Below are 21,611 nucleotides of genomic sequence, written 5' to 3'. Positions count from 1 at the left end.
TCTTTGTTCTTTGTATTTGGCTGCCTCTTTCTCTCTCTAAATTCCATGAGTTGGAGGTGCCGGCGTTGGACTAGGGTGGGCACAGTAAGAAGTCTCACAACACCAGGTTAAAGTCCAACAGGTTTATTTGGAATCACGAGCTTTCGGAGCACTGCAGCGCTTCAAAAGCTTGTGATTCCAAATAAACCTGTTGGACTTTAACCTGGGGTTGTGAGACTTCTTGCTCCAAATCCCAAACAGTTTTTGGGAGAAATTGGTCGGCTGCAGCAACCTGCATCGCAGCTAGAGGGAGCTGTCATCCCCATTGTACTCCTGAATGAGCACTTGATTCACTGTTACTGAAGCCGGCCTGGAAACTGGGAGTTTTGTGGCACACAGCGCCAGGGACCCAGGTTCAATTCTGGCCTCAGATGACTGTGTGGAGCTTGCACACTCTCCCCGTGTCTGCGTGGGTTTCCTCTGGGTGCTCCGGTTTCCTCCCACAATCCAAAGATGTGAGGGTTAGGTGGATTAGCAGGGTAAATACATGGGGTTACAGGGATAAAGCGTAGGTAAGTATTGTTGTTGATGCTGGCTCGATGGACCGAATGGCCGCCTCCTGCACAGTAGGGATTCTATTGTGGTCCTTGACTCTTATCTGGGTCTGATTCGAGTTGAAGCACTGGTTTGTCAGAGCCTCCCTGTGAGACCATATTTAACAGTGACCAACTTGTGTAATTTTTTTAAACTGGTAAGATTCTCAACCCTTTCACCGGGGAGTGTGAGGATGGGTATAGTGGGACCTCCCCAGATACAGGGGTGTGTGAGAGAGTGGGGTCATTGGGACCTCCCCAGATACAGGGGAGTGAGAGTGGGCTTTACTAAGACAACCCCAGATAGAGGGGTGTGTGAGGGTGGGTTTTAGTGAGACCTCCCCAGATAGAGGGGTGTGTGAGGGTGGGTTTTAGTAAGATCTCCCCAGATACAGGAGTGTGTGAGGGTGGGGTCAGAGGGACCTCCCCAGAAACAGGAGTGTGTGAGGGTGGGGTTAGTGAGACCTCCCCAGATACAGGAGTGTGTGAGGGTGGGGTCAGAGGGACCTCCCCAGAAACAGGAGTGTGTGAGGGTGGGGTTAGTGAGACCTCCCCAGATACAGGAGTGTGTGAGGGTGGGGTCAGTGGGACCTCCCCAGATACAGGAGTGTGTGAGGGTGGGGTCAGTGAGACCTCCCCAGATACAGGAGTGTGTGAGGGTGGGGTCAGTGGGACCTCCCCAGATACAGGAGTGTGTGAGGGTGGGGTCAGTGGGTTTTTTCCCCCAGTTAGAGGTGATTTTTTTTTTGTATTTTTCAGGAATTTCAGTCCCTCCAAATTCATAATCTCTTTGCTCTTCATTCTGCTTTGGAAAGGTAAGTGGAGACGGGATTGAGAATAAACAAGGGCAGTGGGTCAAACACTGAGCTTTCACCTCCCTGTAGTTGGCATTACTGCAAGTAACCAAAAGTTAAGTTCAAGAGGTCGGAGTTATGGAGTCTTTTAAGCGGGAAAGAGGTGAACAGGTTCAGGGAGGGAAATCTGGAGACTGGAGCCCCAGGCACAGCCCCCAGTGGTGGAGTGAGGGAATGGGGAGGGACAACAGGCTGCAATTGCAAGAATGCAGAGACTAGGGGCTGGAGAAGGTTACAGAAATAGGGAGGGTTGTAGGGGCTGGAGGAGGTTACAGAGATAGGAAGGGTTGTAGGGGCTGGAGGAGGTTACAGAGATAGGAAGGGTTGTAGGGGCTGGAGGAGGTTACAGAGACAGGGAGGGTTGTCGGGGCTGGAGGAGGTTACAGAGATAGGGAGGGTTGTCGGGGCTGGAGGAGATTACAGAGATAGGGAGGGTTGTAGAGGCTGTAGAAGGTTACAGAGATAGGGAGGGTTGTCGGGGCTGGAGGAGGTTACAGAGATAGGGAGGGTTGTCGGGGCTGGAGGAGGTTACAGAGATACGGAGGGTTGTCGGGGCTGGAGGAGGTTACAGAGATAGGGAGGGTTGTCGGGGCTGGAGGAGATTACAGAGATAGGGAGGGTTGTAGAGGCTGTAGAAGGTTACAGAGATAGGGAGGGTTGTCGGGGCTGGAGGAGGTTACAGAGATGGGGAGAGTTGTAGGGATTAGAGGAGGTTAGAGAGATAGGGAGGATTGTCAGGGCTGGAGGAGGTTACAGAGATAGGGAGGGTTGTAGGGCTGGAGGAGGTTACAGAGATAGGGAGGGTTGTAGGGGCTGGAGGAGGTTACAGAGATAGGGAGGGTTGTAGAGGCTGTAGGAAGTTACAGAGATAGGGAGGGTTGTCGGGGCTCGAGGAGGTTACTGAGATGGGGAGAGTTGTAGGGATTGGAGGAGGTTACAGAGATAGGGAGGGTTGTCGGGGTTGGAGGAGGTTACAGAGATAGGGAGGGTTGTAGGGATTGGAGTAGGTTACAGAGATAGGGAGGGTTGTAGAGGCTGTAGGAGGTTACAGAGATAGGGAGGGTTGTCAGGGCTGGAGGAGGTTACAGAGATAGGGAGGGTTGTAGGGATTGGAGGAGGTTACAGAGATAGGGAGGGTTGTAGAGGCTGTAGGAGGTTACAGAGGTAGGAAGGGTTGTTGGGGCTGGAGGAGGTTATTGAGATGGGGAGAGTTGTAGGGATTGGAGGAGGTTACAGAGATAGGGAGGTTTGTAGGAGCTGGAGGAAGTTACGGAGATAGGGAGGGTTGTAGGGGCTGGAGGAGGTTAATAAGGTAAGTTTGTAGTGATTGGAGGAGGGAACAGCAATCACGAGAGGTGAGATGATGGTGGGAATTGAAAACTAGACTTCAGATGGAGGATGGAGGTGTTATTGGACTGGGAACTTGTGCAGGTCAGTGAGCAGAGTGGGTGCTGGGTTAACAGAGACTGACGCTGAAGATTGATCAGCTTCACCCTTCACCTTGTGTTCGTTCAGCAGGCTGGTCGACCTCGCACAGCACGGACCCTCAATGAAGCACATCACAGGCTGTGAAAAATACGGTGAGTGGGATCACTGACTAATCCTGTCCCCCTCCCACCCAGAGTCAGACAGATATTAGAGCTTGAAGGAGAGAGAATGGAAAGAAAAACGAAAGCGAGAGAATGGGAGACAATAGAAGGGAGAGAATCAGTCACGTAAAAAGAGATGAGGAGATGCAGAGATACAGATAATCAGAGCGGGGGTTTGCTGATAGGATGGCAGAGGCCTGAGGGAGGACAAAGCGAGAGATGGAAGAAATGCGGGAAGTGTACAAGAGAGGCAGAAAGGAGACGGGCTGAGTGGGAGGAGAGACAGAAGGAGAGAGAGAGAGACTGAGAGATGGAAGAAGAGCTAAAGACAGATAGGTTAGCAGGGGAAAGATGGAGAGATAAGGGGAGGGAGAGTCACGGGGTGGCGGTGGGGGGGGGGGGGGGGGGGGGACATGCTCAGAGAGACATCAGTGAGTTGCAACAGGACCACAGCAGACGCCATCTCCCTGGCCCTGCACTCAACTTTAGAACACCTAGATAATAAGGACACCAATGTCAGATTCCTATTTATTGACTGCAGCTCAGCCTTCAACACCATTATTCCCACGAAACTCATCTCCAAACTCTGTGGCCTGGGCCTCGGCACCGTCCTCTGTGACTGGATCCTGAACTTCCTAACTCTCAGACCACAATCAGTAAGGATAGGCAACAACACCTCCTCCACTATCATCCTTAACAACAGTGCCCCTCAAGGCTCTGTTCTCAGCTCCCTACTATATTCCTTATACACCTATGACTGTGTGGCCAAATTTTCAAGTTTGCTGATGATACCACCATAATGGGTCGGATCTCAAACAATGCTGAGACAGAGTACAGGAATGTGATAGAGAATCTGGTGAACTGGTGCGGCAACAATAATCTCTCCCTCAATGTCAACAAAACGAAGGAGATTGTCATCAACTTCAGGAAGCCCCTGTCTACATTAAAGGGGATGAAGTAGAAAGGGTTGAGAGCTTCATGTTTTTAGGTGTCCAGATCGCCCAAAAACTTGTCCTGGTCCCCCCATGCTGACACTATAGTTAAGAAAGCCCACCAACGCCTCTACTTTCTCAGAAGACTAAGGAAATTTGGATGTCAGCTACGACTCTCACCAACTTTTACAGATGCACCATGGAAAGCATTCTTTCTGGTTGCATCACAGCTTGGTATGGCTCCTGCTCTGACCAAGACTGCAAGGAACTACAAAAGGTCGTGAATATAGCCCGATTCATCACGCAAACCGGCCTCCCATCCATTGACTCTGTCTACACTTCCCGCTGCCTCAGCAAAGCAGCCAGCAGAATTAACGACCACACGCACCCCGGATATTTTCTCTTCCACCTTCTTCCATCGGGAAAAAATATACAAAAGTCTGAGGTCACGTACTAACCGACTCAAGAACAGCTTCTTCCCTGCTGCTGTCAGACTTTTGAATGGACTTACTTTGCATTAAGTTGATCTTTCTCTACACCCTAGCTATGACTGTAACACGTTCTGCACTCTCGTTTCCTTCTCTATGAACGGTGTGCTTTGTCTGTATAGGCACAAGAAACAATACTTTTCACTGTAAATACATGTGACAATAATAACTCAAATCAAAAATCATCAGTCAGTGTAGAGATACCTTTCAGAGAGAGAGAGAGCGAGGACTGAGAGACACTAGTCAGTGTACAAACATCTCCCTGAGAGAGAGGGACTAAGAGACACAGTCAATGTACAGATATCTCCCTGAGAGAGGAACTGAGAGAAACCAGTGGGTGTACAGATATTATCCTGAGAGAGAGAGGGACTGAGAGACACCAGTGAATGTACAGATATCACCCTGAGAGACACCAGCGAGCGTACAGATATCACCCTGAGAGAGAGAGGGGACTGAGAGACACCAGTCAGGTAGATGAACATTGTTGCAAATGAATTAACCTCCAACTCTCCTGTTGTGTTTTAGCTGAAGGAGGCTATCCTCATGAAGCCGGATTTGACGCCTTTGTCTGTGGTACAGGTCTGTTGATCAGATTAGGATTGTTCAGTTTCTTGATAATGTGGCATTTACAGCCATTTGGTCTATCTATCTCCTCCATGCTGCTGTTTATTGTCCTCCAAAGACTCCTCCCACCTCCTCTTCATCTCACTCCCCACCACCATATCCTTCCATTCCTTTCCCACTCGTGTGTTTACCCAGCTCCCCCCTCCCTCCCTTTAAATATATCCATACTCAACCGCTCCCTTTGAATACATTCCACGTTTTAACCACTCTCTGGGTAAAGGAATTTCTCCTGAATTCCCATTTGGTTATATTAGTGATTATCTGATATTGACGTTCCCTAGCTCAAGTCAAAATATCCTTCTCACATCTACTCTAATCCAGTGCTCCAGGTGTGGTCTAACCAAGGTATATGGAGACCAGAACTGTGCACACTGCTCCAAGTGTGATCTAACCAAAGGTATATTAAGATCAGAACTGTGCACTGTGCTCCAGGTGTGGTTTAGAGTCATAGAGGTTTACAGCATGGGAAACAGGCCCTTCAGCCTAACTTGTCCATGCCGCCCTTTTTTTTTAAACCTTTCAGCTAGTCCCAATTGCCCGCATTTGGCTCATATCCCTCTATACCCATCTTACCCATATAACTGTCTAAATGCTTTTTAAAAGACAAAATTGTACCTGCCTCTACTACTACCTCTGGCAGCTCGTTCCAGACACTCACCACCCTCTGTGTGAAGAAATTGCCTCTCTGGACACTTTTGTATCTCTCCCCTCTCACCTTAAACCTATGCCCTCTAGTTTTAGACTCCCTTACCTTTGGGAAAAGATATTGATTATCTCGCTGATCTGTGCCCCTCATTATTTTATAGACCTCTAAAAGATCACCCCTCAGCTTTCTATGCCCCAGAGAAAAAATGTCCCAGTCTATCCAGCCTCTCCTTATAACTCAAACCATCAAGTCCTGGTAGCAACCTAGTAAATCTTTTCTGCACTCTTTCTAGTTTAGTAATATCTTTTCTATAATAGGGTGGCCAGAACTGTACACAGTATTCCACGTGTGGCCTTACCAATGTCTTGTACAACTTCAACAAGACATCCCAATTCCTGTATTCAATGTTCTGACCAATGAAACCAAGCAAGCAGATCTAACTAAGTATATGGAGACCGGACTGTATACCGTGCTCCAAGTGTGGTCTCACCAAGGGATATAGAGACCAGAACTGTGCACACTGCTCCAAATGTGGTCTTACAAGGTATATGGAGACTGGTACTTTGTACAGTCTAATCAACATCTGAAACCAGTTTAATGAAGCATCTCTGCTTCAATGAAAGATCCTTCTGAAAATGGGCCCCAGTTCTCTTTTTATGATCTTATTAACTTGACCCCCACCTAGTTTTTAATGATTTGCGTACTGTATCCCAAGATTCCTCAGTTCCTCTACTCCTGTTAATGCTCCTATTTTCCAAGTAACGTTTGGGCTTCTCAATCCTTCCGACAAAAATGCAGCACCTCCCACTTGCTGAAATGAGTTTCTGGAGTGGGATTGTCCTGGTCAGCTGGGCCCATCTCTTAGGTTCTGTGGGGCCCAATGGCAAATAGCCCACACTAGAGCCTGGAGCTCAATTTGGAGGCGATTCCTGTAGCAGGTGGAAGATTTCCCTTCCCCCACCGCCCAGACTCACCTATTCTCCTGGGAAATGGGGATGGTCTCAGAAAACCTGGTCGGAAGTCACAGAATCTCGGCAGTGCAGAAGGAGTCCATTCAGCCCATCAGGTTTACACTGGCTTTCTGAGGGATCAGTGGACTTAATCCCACTCCCCTGCCGTACCCCGGTAACCGCGCACATACTTGAAGAGAGTAAGACTTCAATTGAACCTGCCTCTGCCACCCTCTGAGGCAAGCACAGCACTAATCTTCCCTCCTCCTGCCCCTTTCCAGAGTTGCTCAGGTTAAGATGTTATTTGGTCCAGAATGGGGAGAGCGGGCCGCATGTTTTCGGGAGAAACAGGTTGTATTGCGTTAGACGAGTGTAGGAAAATGGCACATTGTGGCACTACAATGTGTGAGTTAATCAGTCTTTGTGCTATCTAATGTGGGAAGGCGTCCCTCCTCCCGACTCTCATTGAGTGGGGGTGCGGGGGGGGGGGCATTGTGGATGACTTCAGGAGCGGGTGAGAGGCGGGCTTTGAAAGTTATAACAGGAACACTAACTTATGTTTTCATTCCCATTCATTTTGCAGTGTTGCTGCAATTGGCTCAACTGCTGCTGACCAATCAGCGAAGGTAAGTCCAGTGGTCAACAGCAAACATGATTGGTTCTCTCACACATGTGGACCCTCCCCTCCCCCGTGCCTGCGTAGAGGGCGGACCCTCCCCCGTGCCCGCGTGGGGGGGGCGGACCCTTCCCCTGTGCCCGCGTTGGGGGGGTGGACCCTCCCCCGTGGCCGCGTGGGGGGGGCGGACCCCCTGTGCCCGCGTTGGGGGCGGACCCTCCCCCATGCCCACGTGGGGGGGGCGGACCCCCTGTGCCCGCGTGAGGGGGGGGGGAGGACCCTCCCCTGTGCACAGGTGGGGGCGGGGGGGGGGGGGGGCGGCGGGGCAGACCCTCCCCCATGTTTGTCTGTCTGTCTTTTGTGACCATTGACACAGCAGTTACTGCCTTGCCTCCAATGAAGGGTGATGACCGGCATGTCAGTCTGTGACTAACATAATGAAACCAACCAGGCAATTCAGGCACAGTAAGATCCCACAAAGTGATCAATGACCAGATTTTGCAGTGATTATATTTTTCTAATGTTTCTCTCTCTGTCTCCTCCCCCGCCCCCTCTCCCCCGGCCCCTTTCTCTCCGTCCCCCCCTCCTCTCTCTCTCTCACCTCACTCTTCCCCCCCCCCCCCCCCCCACCCCCTCCACACACAAGTGTCTATGAGTCCCAGATGCCACTGATTGCGGAGTACCTGGCTGCAGTTGAACCGCACAAGAACAATGTCAATCTGATCCGGGCTCGCGTTTCTTTCACAGTGAGTCCAGGGCGGGTGTGAGGGGGATTGGGGCGTGTGGTGCGTTACTGAGGAGTGAAAGTCACATTGCTGTTGGTGGAAAGCTCCGAGATCCCATCTGGAGTAACTGGGTGGGGGCACCTTATCTCGGAAAGGATAGAGATTGACATCGGAGTACGTATAACACACGTTCACCAGGTGATCCTGCGGGGTTGAAGAGTTCAAATCGGAGGGCAGCTCACACAGATTAGTCTGTATTCTCTCGAGTCTCGAAGATGAAGGGGATCTAATCGAGGGCTTTGAGGATTCAATAAGGTCCATCGATACAAATTATTTCAATTTCTCTCAGAGAGAGTCCAGAACAAGGGGGCACAACCTTAAAATTTGAGCCACGCCATTTAGAGAGTGATGTCAGAATCAATTGGCAACATGAAGGGGAATGGAAATTGGGAACTTGATCTGTCACCCTACACAATCCTAAACATGGGGGTTAATTAAAATGTCAGAACTGGGATTGATTTCTGTTGGTTAATGGATATGGGACAGTAAGTTTTATTCTGTTTCTAGCCCCGTGCTGGACCTATCCTGGGAGTGTTTGATGGGGACAGTGTAGAGGGAGCTTTACTCTGTATCTAACCCCGTGCTGTACCTGTCCTGGGAGTATTTGATGGGGACAGTGTAGAGGGAGCTTTACTCTGTATCTAACCCCGTGCTGTACCTGTGTTGTGAGTCTGACTCTGAATGTGAATCTTGTGTTTCCCAGTCTCTGTCAGGAGCTGATCCACAGGCTGAGCGGCCTCCCATTCTGCTGGTGAAGGTGCGTCGTGGCTGGAGTTCCAGCCCTGCCGAGATTGCCAAGGAGTTTGCGACATTCTGTTCCCTCGACATCAGGAAGGAGAGTCCAAGGCACTACCTGATCGCTACGAACGAGTGGAAAGGGTGAGTGATCCATAAGCTAAAGGCAGGAATGTTCCTGACAGAGTGACCCCCTCTTTAAACAGGGTGTCTGACGGAGAGACCCCCCTCTTTAAATGGGGTCCCTGACAGAGAGACCCCCCTCTTTAAATGGGGTCCCTGACAGAGAGACCCCCTCTGTAAATGGGGTCCCTGACAGAGAGACCCCCTCTTTAAATGGGGTCCCTGACAGAGAGACCCCCCCTCTTTAAATGGGGTCCCTGACAGAGAGACCCCCTCTTTAAATGGGGTCCCTGACAGAGAGACCCCCTCTTTAACCGGGGTCCCTGGCAGAGTGTCCCCCCTTTTAAAGCGGGGTCCCTGGCGGAGTGAGACTCCTTTGAAGCGTGGGCTTTGCCGCTCACAAGTCCGGTTAGTGAAGGAATGAGTAATAATTCATGCATGTTGTTTTCCTGCCTTTTGACCCACGTTCTGACCCTGTGACCTCCTATTCCAGGGCAAGGAAGATCTTGAGGACTTATAAGACACACCCGGTTTTCCAAGTGGAACCTTATCGCTATTGGACACACTCGACGACTGTGACTAGTGCATTCCGGCAAGTTCTGGGGGAGGGGTCCTGACATGCCTCCCACCTTCTTGTTACATTCTTCCTCTCCCCCCCCCCCCCTCCCCCCCCTCACCTGACCATGTGGATTGTACTGACTCCTGGGGCGGAATCTAATTCCCTCCCTGATGGCTGGTTGGGTTTGGGGGGGATGGGGAAGGCGCATTGATTGCTGCCTTGATTAATGCAGTGCTGGGTTGGCATGTGGGCAGCCTGCCCACCCCACTCCCACCTTCAGCCTTTCAGGGCAATTAATGCCCCATCAGAGCTTCATCCCTCAGCTGCTGACAGGGGGAGATCTCTGGGTACTGACAATCTGACAGTACGGCACACCGTCAGGACTGATCCTCTGACAGTACGGCACGTCCTCAGCACTGACCCTCTGACAGAGCAGTTCTTCCTCTGTACTGACCCTCTGACAGTGCAGCACTCCCTCAGCAGTGACCTTCTGACAGTGCGGCACTCCCTCAGCAGTGACCTTCTGACAGTGCGGCACTCCCTCAGTACTGACCCTCTGACAGTGCAGCACTCCCTCAGCACTGGCCCTCTGACTGTGCGGCACTCCCTCAGTACTGACCCTCTGACAGTGCAGCACTCCCTCAGTACTGACCCTCTGACAGTGCAGCACTCCCTCAGTCCTGACCCTCTGACAGTGCAGCGCTCCCTCAGTACTGACCCTCTCACAGTGCAGCGTTCCCTCAGTACTGACTCTCTGACAGTGCAGCATTCCCTCAGTACTGATCCTCTGACAGTGCAGCACGCCCTCAGCACTGACCCTCTGACAGTGCAGCACTCCCTCAGTACTGACCCTCTGACAGTGCAGCACTCCCTCAGTACTGACCCTCTGACAGTGCAGCACTCCCTCAGTACTGACCCTCTGACAGTGCAGCACTCCCTCAGTACTGACCCTCTGACAGTGCAGCATTCCTTCAGTACTGACCCTCTGACAGTGCAGCACTCCCTCAGTACTGACCCTCTGACAGTGCAGCACTCCCTCAGTACTGACCCTCTGACAGTGCAGCTCTCCCTCAGTATTGACCCTCTGACAGTGCAGCACTCCCTCAGTACTGACCCTCTGACAGTGCAGCACTCCCTCAGTACTGACCCTCTGACAGTGCAGCACTCCCTCAGTACTGACCCTCTGACAGTGCAGCACTCCCTCAGTACTGACCCTCTGACAGTGCAGCACTCCCTCAGCACTGACCCTATATTAAATTGCTGTTTCATTAATTTCTGTCTCCGTAGACTCTGCTGTTCGCTTGCTGCCGCGTCACTGCTGGTCTTTTTCCTGGGGAAACCCGTTTAGGAAGGAAACTCGATTTGCGATTGGAATCTGCTGAGGATGACTGCAAGATGAAGATTCTATATGCAGCGTGCGATCCCAATAAAAATGACCTTTAGTCTTGCCAGTTGATTTGTGTCTCAGACCGCTGATAGAAGGATAAGGGGCGGGTTGGGTCTCTCACAGATCCAGCGCAGTCCATACTGCCTCGGGATCTCTGACTATTGCGCAGGTTAAAAGGAGACTCCCTGACTTATGGGGTTGGGGTTGGAGGGCTCACACTGTGAAGGTATTTTCGTACCTTGTGACCTCCATTTCCTCCATCTTCCATTCTACGCCCCCAACCCAGGCAGCAACAGGATTATTTGCTTCCTATCACTAATATTAAATAGTTGTATAAATTTACAGCAATAGTGGTAGGACATTCAGATCCTCAAGTGCATTTCATCATTCATTGAGATCCTGGCTGATCCACTGCCAAGGTTAAGTTGCCTTCAGAAGATGGTGGTGGACATCACTTTGATCCGATCACCCCCAGGAAAGTTGCTCAGCCTCTGATCAGAGCTAAGATACTAAATGGATCAGAAAAGGATAATTCACAACAGTACTTCTATTATCAGGAACTGAATTTGGTTTTTTTTCATTCATGGGAGGTGGGCATTGCAGGCCAGGCCAACATTTATTGCCCATCCCTAATAGTCATCTAGTGGTCTGGTAGTGTAACCAAAAAAAAATGAAATAATTCAGCAGGTAGGTAGGTATATTGTGAATAAGGGCAACTCAAGTTTCCCCTGGGGCCAGTTAGATGGACCAAATGGTCTCACAAATCCAGATTAATGTTGTGATCATATTAAAACACTTGGAAACTCACCTCCTGACAGTTTTAATGTGACTGACCAGCTGAATCTTCTCCATTCCAAGTTGTAATCAATGCATGGACCCAATATTTTCTTTGCGGTTTCCATTTTAACTCTCCCATGATCTTACCCCTCAGATTTTCTCTGCTCAGACAAGGCTCTTGACCCTTACGTATCAGCCCTGTCACTTTGAGTTTTACCCATCCTTTCCTGAGGTCGGACACCTCATTTACTCAACTTTTCTCTTGAATTTTTATGCCTTTATCTTTCCCTCAATCTTCTCAATGATTATGTCCCAATGATGGGAGGGTTTCCTCCCATCTTTGGACTGTTCCACAGGTTAAGATGAAATCCGATCTCAGTTTTCTTTATTCCTTTCTCCGAGTTATGAAGCCAATGCTCAGAGTGAATGAGGCAAGTCCCGAATGCACCTCCTTGCTTGCTCCACAAACTCATTCAAATTCAGACTGTATCCAATTCATGGTCCCCACTAGAGACATACTAGACCAAGTTGGCAGGAACAGGCATTGAACCTGATCTCACACTTGATCCTACGCTTAACCTTAGCCACTTAAAAAATGTTTTTACTCCATCCTTAAAGTTACAAAGCCAATGCTCAGAATGGACCAGGCAAACCCAAATCCATTTCTTGCTTCTTCAAAAAGCCAAATTCCAATTGAATCCACTTCAAGGTCCCCACAAGAGAGACAAACAAGATCCAAGCTGACAAGATAAGGCATTGCACCCCATCGTGAGCTTGATCTGACACTTGATCTTAGCCAGAAGCCCAAGAAGCAGTAGCCACAAGGACATCATATTTATTTGAACCTGTCTTTTCTTCTGACTTTTCCATCAGACTAACATCACCTCAGTCCATTTCTCACCATAGGTTACTGTGCCCGCTCCTGTTTCCCACTCGGGATATTTTGTTCCCTTTCTTTACAGCAAGAAGTCAAAACAATTTCAAAAAGTAGAAATAAATCTTGTGAACTGCAATTTCCCGAACCGATTCAAGGGTTTTTAATTCCTCTCAATATAACATTATTCAAAAGTGACTTTCCTGTTTTGAAGTTCAGGAATATAATTTGTGATTTGGATGATCTTTTCCCTAATTATGGAATTTAGCTTAGAATTACTTCAAAAGCTCAATTTCTGAATAACAATTTAATGAAACCATATGATTTTTTTTCTCTGGTCCAGGTTTTCTCTGACACGTTTTATTTCCCTGACTTACTGAGGTGTTAATTCTGGTTACAACTGCCCCTGACTATCTTTTACCACCAGATCCTCAACATTGCATCTCAAAGTTTAAATAGACTCTGGCACTCGTGCAGCTCTCTGACGGTTGGCCGCCTGTATTTATAACACTGGCACCGCCCCTGTCCCCACCCAACCACCCAGCGGCCATTGAAAGAGCGACACCGTCTCTCGGACTCCTCCACCGCCAACTCCCCCCTCACCCGCCAAATTTCCCCCGCTAGTTCCCCCCCCCCCACCTCCTCCCCCTACAACACCCCCGCAACGAGAGACTGATTTCGGCGCTTTTCGTTTTCAAATCCCTCGCCCTCCGCCTCGGTGCAGCATGTGTGGCGCGCGATCTCCACTCACAGCGGCGCTCGCGACCCCCGACCGTTAATGGCAACGGTCTTACGATTGTCTAACGGTCAATGAGGGTGGGGTAGATCGGCTATAAATAGAGGCGGCGTAGCCAGGCGACGAACAGAAGCGGGAGGGTGCGGATGGGAGAGGGTGAAGCAGGGAGGGAAACGCTGATGTGGAGATGCCGGTGTTGGGCGGGGGTAAACACAGTAAGAAGTTTAACAACACCAGGTTAAAGTCCAACAGGTTTATTTGGTAGCAAAAGCCGCACAAGCTTTCGGAGCTTCAAGCCCCTTCTTCAGGTGAGTGGGAATTCTGTTCACAAACAGAGCTTATAAAGACACAGACTCAATTTACATGAATAATGGTTGGAATGCGAATACTTACAACTAATCAAGTCTTTAAGAAACAAAACAGCATGAGTGAAGAGAGCATCAACGCAGGCTACAAAGATGTGTATTGTCTCCAGACAAGACAGCCAGTGAAACTCTGTGGGAGTTGCAAATAGTGTGCCATGAACCCAATATCCCGGTTGAGGCCGTCCTCGTGTGTGCGGAACTTGGCTATCAGTTTCTGCTCTGCGCCGTCGTGTGTCGCGAAGGCCGCCTTGGAGAACGCTTACCCGAATATCAGAGGCCGAATGCCCGTGACCGCTGAAGTGCTCCCCAACAGGAAGAGAACAGTCTTGCCTGGTGATTGTCGAGCGGTGTTCATTCATCCGTTGTCGCAGCGTCTGCATAGTTTCCCCAATGTACCATACCTCGGGACATCCTTTCTTGCAGCGTATCAGGTAGACAACACATCAGGGAAACGCTGGACAGGGGTTTTCTATTGAGAATAAAATATGTTTTTAAATTAAAAACTTTCAGATCATATACTGAGAAATTGGACCTGAAATAAATAAATGAGAGTTTCAGCCTGAATTAAAACCTGAAGTGAAGTGTTTTAACTGTGTGAAGGAAAAAATAATAATTTCATTAATTTGTGAGTAAATTGAAAGAAAATTTTGATGAATAAAATTGAAACTCCAACATCATAAATTGCAGTTAAAATGTCAGTTGGATAAATTGATGAGAAAATAAAAATACAATTCATAATTTGCAATCCTGAGTTTTACAATATGCAAATATGTTTTAAATAATTCTAATTGTACAATAATAAACCTGGTTTATAAATTTTATTTCAGATGCTCAAAATGTTTCACAGATGAGTGATCGGATCGAGATGACACCCACCACATCATCTGAAGCCAACTTGACATGGGCATTGAAGCTGGTCTCTCCAACATTGTCCATGTCCTCAGTGTCAATACAAAATGGAATTGGCAATATTGGTATTCCAAGGGGTGTAATGGGCATGTATTTGCAATATGAACTAAGCCATTGAAATACTAGGCCAGGGCAAAGAAAATCTTCATGGAAAATGCGATGAAATAGTCACTAGTAGAGAACTTCAGTGTTGCTGAAAAAAGACATTCTGTCAAAGCTTTTGGTCTTACACTCATCAGGACAATTGCAAGAATACCAATGTCAGGGGAAACAACAACTTTATATTGTATGAGATCAGAGTGCTGGTTGGTTAACAAGTGGACTCTGATGCGGTATTACCCAATCTACCTCAAATTATGCTGGAATGGCAAGGTATCACAAAAAATTGAGCAACAGATGAAACTGGCTGTTTCATGCTTCTATTATGCAGTAGAAACACATTGGTATTCACCACCAAGAGGATACTGCCATCAAGTCAAAAAGACATTCTGCCCATCACACAAAAAGAGAATGTGATGTAGGAATTTCAGTGCCAATGTGATGCTAGATATGTAAACTGTACATCCTAAAGACTGGCGGTTGCATGAAATAGCATGCTCTTTCCACATTTGGCAATGGGCAAGATACAGACCAAACTAAGCCAATTCATGCTTGCAAAACACAGTTCTAACATGAGATGCAATTTTGTGTTTGGGCAACCTTTGCTAAATAATCCTCAGTGTGCTAAAAATTACGCTGCCAACCAATTTACAATTATCAAGCTCACAGAGCTTGATAGAAGCTCTTTGTATATTAATACACAATGCCCTGTTCTTTGCCGGCAGAAAAAACATGTATATTAAGTATATTTTGCCTGTTTCAGCTAAACAAAATAAGTGATAACCATTTGCTGGTTCATTCCTCAGAAGAATGCCTTGATCAACCAGAGTCAAGCTGCTTCGGTTAAATTTTCAAACAATGCTTGACAGTTAACTGTCAGTTACCATCAACTGGTGCATTGTCTATGACAATTTTATGACCAATCATAGTCAACTTGCCGACCAATCAGCACCCTTTTCTCATACAGTTGTTGTTTCCCCTGACATTGCTTTTCTTGATAGTGATAAAACATGTGACAACAGTGTGAAGTGAACTACTACAGAAGGCCATTGATAAAGATTTCATTCAGTATTTGGAAGAAGATAAAGACCTTCAGTTGTAAGGATATTAAGTGACAGGAAAAAATACCTTAAAATGATTGAGGTTGAGAAGATCGCCAACAAAATGACAGAGCTTTGTCAATGGCTTATGCCTGTCATTGTTGCAGTACCAGGCTGAATTTGATCACAATGTTTAGAACATAGAACATAGAAAGCCACAGCACAAACAGGCCCTTCGGCCCACAAGTTGCGCCGATCACATCCCCACCTCTAGGCCTATCTATAGCCCTCAATCCCATTAAATCCCATGTACTCATCCAGAAGTCTCTTAAAAGACCCCAACGAGTTTGCCTCCACCACCACCGACGTCAGCCGATTCCACTCACCCACCACCCTCTGAGTGAAAAACTTACCCCTGACATCTCCTCTGTACCTACCCCCCAGCATCTTAAACCTGTGTCCTCTCGTAGCAACCATTTCAGCCCTTGGAAATAGCCTCTGAGAGTCTACCCTATCCAGACCTCTCAACATCTTGTAAACCTCTATCAGGTCACCTCTCATCCTTCGTCTCTCCAGGGAGAAGAGACCAAGCTCCCTCAACCTATCCTCATAAGGCATGCCCCCCCAATCCAGGCAACATCCTTGTAAATCTCCTCTGCACCCTTTCAATGGCTTCAACATCTTTCCTGTAATGAGGTGACCAGAACTGCGCGCAGTACTCCAAGTGGGGTCTAACCAGGGTCCTATAAAGCTGCAGCATTATCTCCCGACTCCTAAACTCAATCCCTCGATTAATGAAGGCTAGTACGCCGTACGCCTTCTTGACCGCATCCTCCACCTGCGAGGCCGATTTAAGAGTCCTATGGACCCGGACCCCAAGGTCCTTCTGATCCTCTACACTGCTAAGAATGGCACCCTTCATATTATACTGCTGCTTCATCCCATTGGATCTGCCAAAATGGATCACTACACACTTATCCGGGTTGAAGTCCATCTGCCACTTCTCCGCCCAGTCTTGCATTCTATCTATGTCTCGCTGCAACTTCTGACATCCCTCCAAACTATCCACAACACCACCTACCTTGGTGTCGTCAGCAAACTTACCAACCCATCCCTCCACTTCCTCATCCAGGTCATTTATGAAAATGACAAACAGCAAGGTGAGTGTGAATAATGTTACTCCGAGAGGAAGAGGAACTGGAGGTTTTCATTCTGGGTGTCCTTGAACAACTGACTCAAAAACAACTGAAGCAAAACCTGCTTTGAGCTAATTGACTGCAATTTGTAATGGGGCAATTTTAAAATGTTACCTTTTATCACCCATAACCATCATATTTGCATATGAATGTGTGCATTTCCTTACCTGGGAGTGACTGAGTCAATTTTAAATAATCCAGCAGCCAGCCTTTTGCACTTAAAATGGCAAAAAAGGCTAGTTTATCTTTCACACCCTTGCCACAGTGGTTTCTAAAGAAACTACAAATCACTCGTTCTCTCACTCACTCTACCTCATGCACACCAAAACTGGGTACAGATGAAGATAAAAACATTACTTACAAAAGTGGAATGGATCGCAGACCCTGATTCGATGGAAGCCTGTTATTTCGTAGTCACATTGTTACATCGTCTGGAGTGAAGGCTTTGAAATTGAAGGATATCTCTGTCGTTGCGATGGGTTCTGCAGTCTATCTGCAGGAGGTTGATTTTCTCAGGTGAGTTTTGAAGATGGAACCAGGTTGTTGGGTGTTGCGGATGGAAGTGGGAAAGGGGGTTCTTTTTTCTCTTTTAGGGAACTGCAGTGTGGTCCTTTTTTATCTTTGTAGATTACAGCAGGTCGATGGCTGTGTTTGTTGGTTCCTCTCGCTTTGTGCTAAGGTTTCTATTGAGGCAAAGGGGATCAAAGGATATCGGGGAAGGTGGGATCAGGCTATTGAGTTGAATGATCAGCAATGATCAAAGTGAATGGCGGAGCAAGCTCGAAGGGCCGAATGGCCTCCTCCTGTTCCTATTTTCTATGTTTCTGTGAGGTTCTGTTGGAGTTCTGGTTGTTTGTCGCAGCTTGCTATATTGTTAACGGAGAGTAAACATTGTGTGCTGTATCATGTGATCATGTAACAAATGTCAAGCCATCATCCGAATACTGGGAATACTCTCATTACAACCTGAATTCTTAACCCATCCTCTGTGGTGGCTTTTCAAACTTTGAAGTTTCTTATCAGTGAAAGTATTTCGTATTTGGAGGAAGACCATCAAAGCTGATGGCTTCTATTTACACCTCATAGAACCATAGAAATCCTACAGTGCAGAAGGAGGCCATTCAGCCCATCAAATCTGCACTAACAACAATCCCACCCAGGCACTATCCCTGGAACCCCACATATTAACCCTGCTAATCCCTCTTAAAAACTTATCCTGGGACACTAAGGGGCAATTTAGCATAGCCAATGTACCTAACCCACACATCTTTGAACTGTGGGAGGAAACCGGAGCACCCGGAGGAAACCAATGCAGACATGGGGAGAACATGCAGACTCCACACAGACAGTGACCCAAGCCAGGAATCGAACCCGGATAAAAAGTTAGAAGTAATGCATAGTTTTAGGTCGGTTAATTTAATGGCTGGCATTTTCCAACCATTTACACCAGCAGGATTTTCCCATCCCACTGCAGTGAATGGAGATTTGGCTTGGCGTCGAATTCTCCATCTTCGCTGCAGCGGGAGCAAGGCACAAACGGGCGGTAAGATCGTGCCCAATATTTCTGTGCCTGGAGGGGACTGTGGATAGATTTCTCGTTGAACAATGTCTGGCTATTTAGCAGTTAACTTCAGTTCCTGCTGAAATCCAAAGCGATCTGCCCAATTAATGCCAATTTTGCAAGGACTTCTTGATGCTAGTGTTGCAGTTGTCGTAGAACAAGTGGACCAAAAGAGTAGCTAGTTCCCGAATACAAGTCTTCAGTGTCTTTAGTCATTTCTTGATATCATGTTGAGTGAATTGAATTGGCTGAAAACTGCCACCTGTGATGCTGGGGACCACAGGAGGAGGCGGAGATTAATAATCCAATTAGCACAACTGGCTGAAGATGCTGGCAAATGATTTAGCCTTATGTCTTGCCCCATAACTAAGGATGGAGATATTTGAGAAACCTCTTCCTCTGATCAGCTCTTTAGCTGTTCACCACCATTCATGACTTGAATATTGGACAGCACGGTGGCACAATGGTTAGCACTGCTGCCTCACAGCACCAGGGACCCGGGTTTGATTCCCAGCCTGGGTTACTGTGCGGAGTGTGCACGTTCTCCTTGTGTCTGGATGGGTTTCCTCCGGGTGCACCGGTTTCTTCCCTCATGATAGACATGCTAATTAGGTGCATTGGGTCATGCTAAATTCTCCCTCAGTGTACCCAAACAGGTGCCAGAGTGTGGTGACTAGGGAATTTTCACAGTAACTTCTTTGCAATATTAATGAAAGCCTACTTGTGACACTAATAAATAAACTAAAGCTTAAACATGTCCAAGCCTCCAAAATGCAGGCTGGGTACAGCAGGTGCTGTCAATGTTGCCCCATCTACAACCTATGGGAGAGACCTCAACAGCCACCACACTGACTGAAGCTACACAGCACCAGACAGTGGTGGTGAAACAACCCCTAGAATGGGCCTCGAGAAATGACTTCACCCTGACAAATGATTCTGAGCAACAAAGAACTTTGTATTCTGCTAGTCGGGGTCAAAATTACTCACCTAAGTTGTGTTGCATCAGTTCCATTGATGTCCATCCCTGACCAGCACAATGCATAGTTCTGGATGATTTCCCACATAGTAAACACAGGTCATCGCTGATTCACTTTGCCTTTGCCTTCCAGTCGTCAACAGTGCAAAGAAGGTGCGATGGAATTTCCCAAAGTATAGCGAGACCTAGACTGCACCATTGTAAGTGTATCTATTCAATGCTTTCATAGTGCCATTTGGAAAGTTGTGTGTACAGCCATTCTTTGTGACTGTCGACCCATCTACATCCCATAGCTTGATGCAGAGAGTGCAGCACTCTTAAGGGAGCATGAATCATCTGGTGACCCTGACAGAACAGGCCACGTCATTGAATCGCCTAGTGCTGCACGTCATGTCAGATGGGAGGAAACAACAGCAGGGCTCAATTTCACTCAATCTAGTCAGAAGTGCTAGAGCCTGCTTTGCCGTCTTGGAGTAGCCCAAAAATTGCCTTCATTAAATCGCTATCAGTCACCGTGAACAAAGTTTCCAGTCATCTGCTCCAAGTAGCAAAGACACTTTTGGAAAATAAAACACATCACCTATAAAAACTGAAAAAAATGCCAGCAAAATGCAGAAACCGCAGTCCTGAACCCTTCACGATCACAGAATGAGAGAAAGCATTAAATGGCTTGAAATGTGGGAAAGCAGCGGGATGTGATAACATCATAACAGAAATCCTGAAATAACTTGATCCCCATGCTTGTGCTTGGCTGACTAAGTTCTACACCAGAATCATCACATCAAGCTCACTCCCTAAGGTGTGACACATGACAAAAATAATTGCCTTTCCAAGTCCTAGAAAATATCTCACATTGGTGGCTAGCTGTCGGCCAATTTGATTATGGCTTTAAGATCTTTGAGCATTTTATCTTGCAAGTAGAGGTCATCTTTCATGTTGGCTGAACTGGCTTCCTTAAGGGAGTAAGAAGCTTAACAACACCAGGTTAAAGTCCAACAGGTTTATTTGGTAGCAAAAGCCACAAGCTTTCGGAGCCTTAAGCTCCTTCTTCAGGTGAGTGGGAATTCTTAAGGCTCCGAAAGCTTGTGGCTTTTGCTACCAAATAAACCTGTTGGACTTTAACCTGGTGTTGTTAAACTTCTTACTGTGCTTACCCCATCCAACGCCGGCATCTCCACATCATTCCTTAAGGGACACAGCAGACACGATCAAGTTCTGGCACTCACACACAAAATGACCTTGAAGACAGGCATTGGCCACTAGTTTGGGGTGGGGTTAAACTAGATTGGCAGGGGAATGGGAACCTGAGAGGGAGCTCAGATTGGATCAAAGCAAAACTTGTAACAGAATGTCAAAATTAGAAGGTAGATGAAGCAAAGACAAGCACCAAAGAGGATCAGAATGTGAAATAATGTGGAAAAAAACAAAGTTAAGGCCACAGTCCGAAAGACATGCTGGTTAGGTGCATTGGCCATGCTAAATTCTCCCTCAGTGTACCTGAACAGATGCCGGAGTGTGGCGACTCGGGGATTTTCACAGTAACTTCACTGCAGTGTTATTGTAAGCCTATTTGTGACAATAATAAGTAAACTTTATTGCAAGTGAAAAGAAATAAAAAGTAAGAAAGTGCTGTTTTAGATATATGGTGGGACCACAGCTGGAGTACTGTGAACAGTATTGTTTGAAGTTTATTTATTATTAGTGTCACAAGTAGGCTTACAGAAAGACTGCAATGAAGATGCTGTGAAAAACTTTGGTCTCCTTACTTGAAAAATATATAACTGCGTCAGAAGCAGTTCTGAGAAGATCCACTCTACTCATTCCTGGATGAAGGCTTCTCTTATGAAGAAAAGTTAAACAAGTTGGGCCTATGCCCACTGGAGTTCCGAAGCATGAGAAGTGATTTTATCGAAACATGTCAGATCCTGGAGGGGACTTGATAGAATGGATACGGGAGGGATGTTTCCTGTCATGCGGGAGTCTAGAAATACAGGACACAGTTTAAAAAGAGATGGAGATGAAGGGAACCTTTTTTCTCTCAGAGGGCAGTTAGCCTGTGGAACTTTGCCCCCCAGAAAGCTGTGGAAGATGGACCATTGAATTAATTCAAGGCTCAGATAGACAGATATTTGATAGATATGGGAACCAAGGCTTATGCGGGGCAGATGGGAAAGTGGAGTTGAGCCCACAGTCAGATCAGCTGAGATCTAATTCACTG

At 47.4% G+C, this 21,611-nt stretch overlaps 1 protein-coding gene across 1 annotated transcript; it reads left to right on the top strand.

The window, feature by feature from the left end:
* The first annotated feature begins 363 nt into the window (after positions 1-363).
* On the top strand, positions 364-7,285 carry LOC144487478 (poly(A)-specific ribonuclease PNLDC1-like). Its single transcript, XM_078205569.1, has 5 exons — positions 364-518; positions 1,332-1,387; positions 2,942-3,006; positions 4,961-5,014; positions 7,239-7,285. The coding sequence occupies exons 1-5, from the start codon at positions 411-413 to the stop codon at positions 7,283-7,285; spliced, it is 330 nt and encodes a 109-aa protein (XP_078061695.1). The 5' UTR covers positions 364-410.
* The last annotated feature ends 14,326 nt before the right edge of the window (positions 7,286-21,611 follow it).

This window comes from Mustelus asterias, unplaced genomic scaffold, assembly GCF_964213995.1.
Source record: "Mustelus asterias unplaced genomic scaffold, sMusAst1.hap1.1 HAP1_SCAFFOLD_830, whole genome shotgun sequence".
In the NCBI taxonomy this organism is placed as follows: Eukaryota; Metazoa; Chordata; class Chondrichthyes; order Carcharhiniformes; family Triakidae; genus Mustelus; species Mustelus asterias.
The sequence above is the reverse complement of the archived record's forward strand: the minus strand, read 5'-3'. Positions and strand labels throughout refer to the sequence as shown.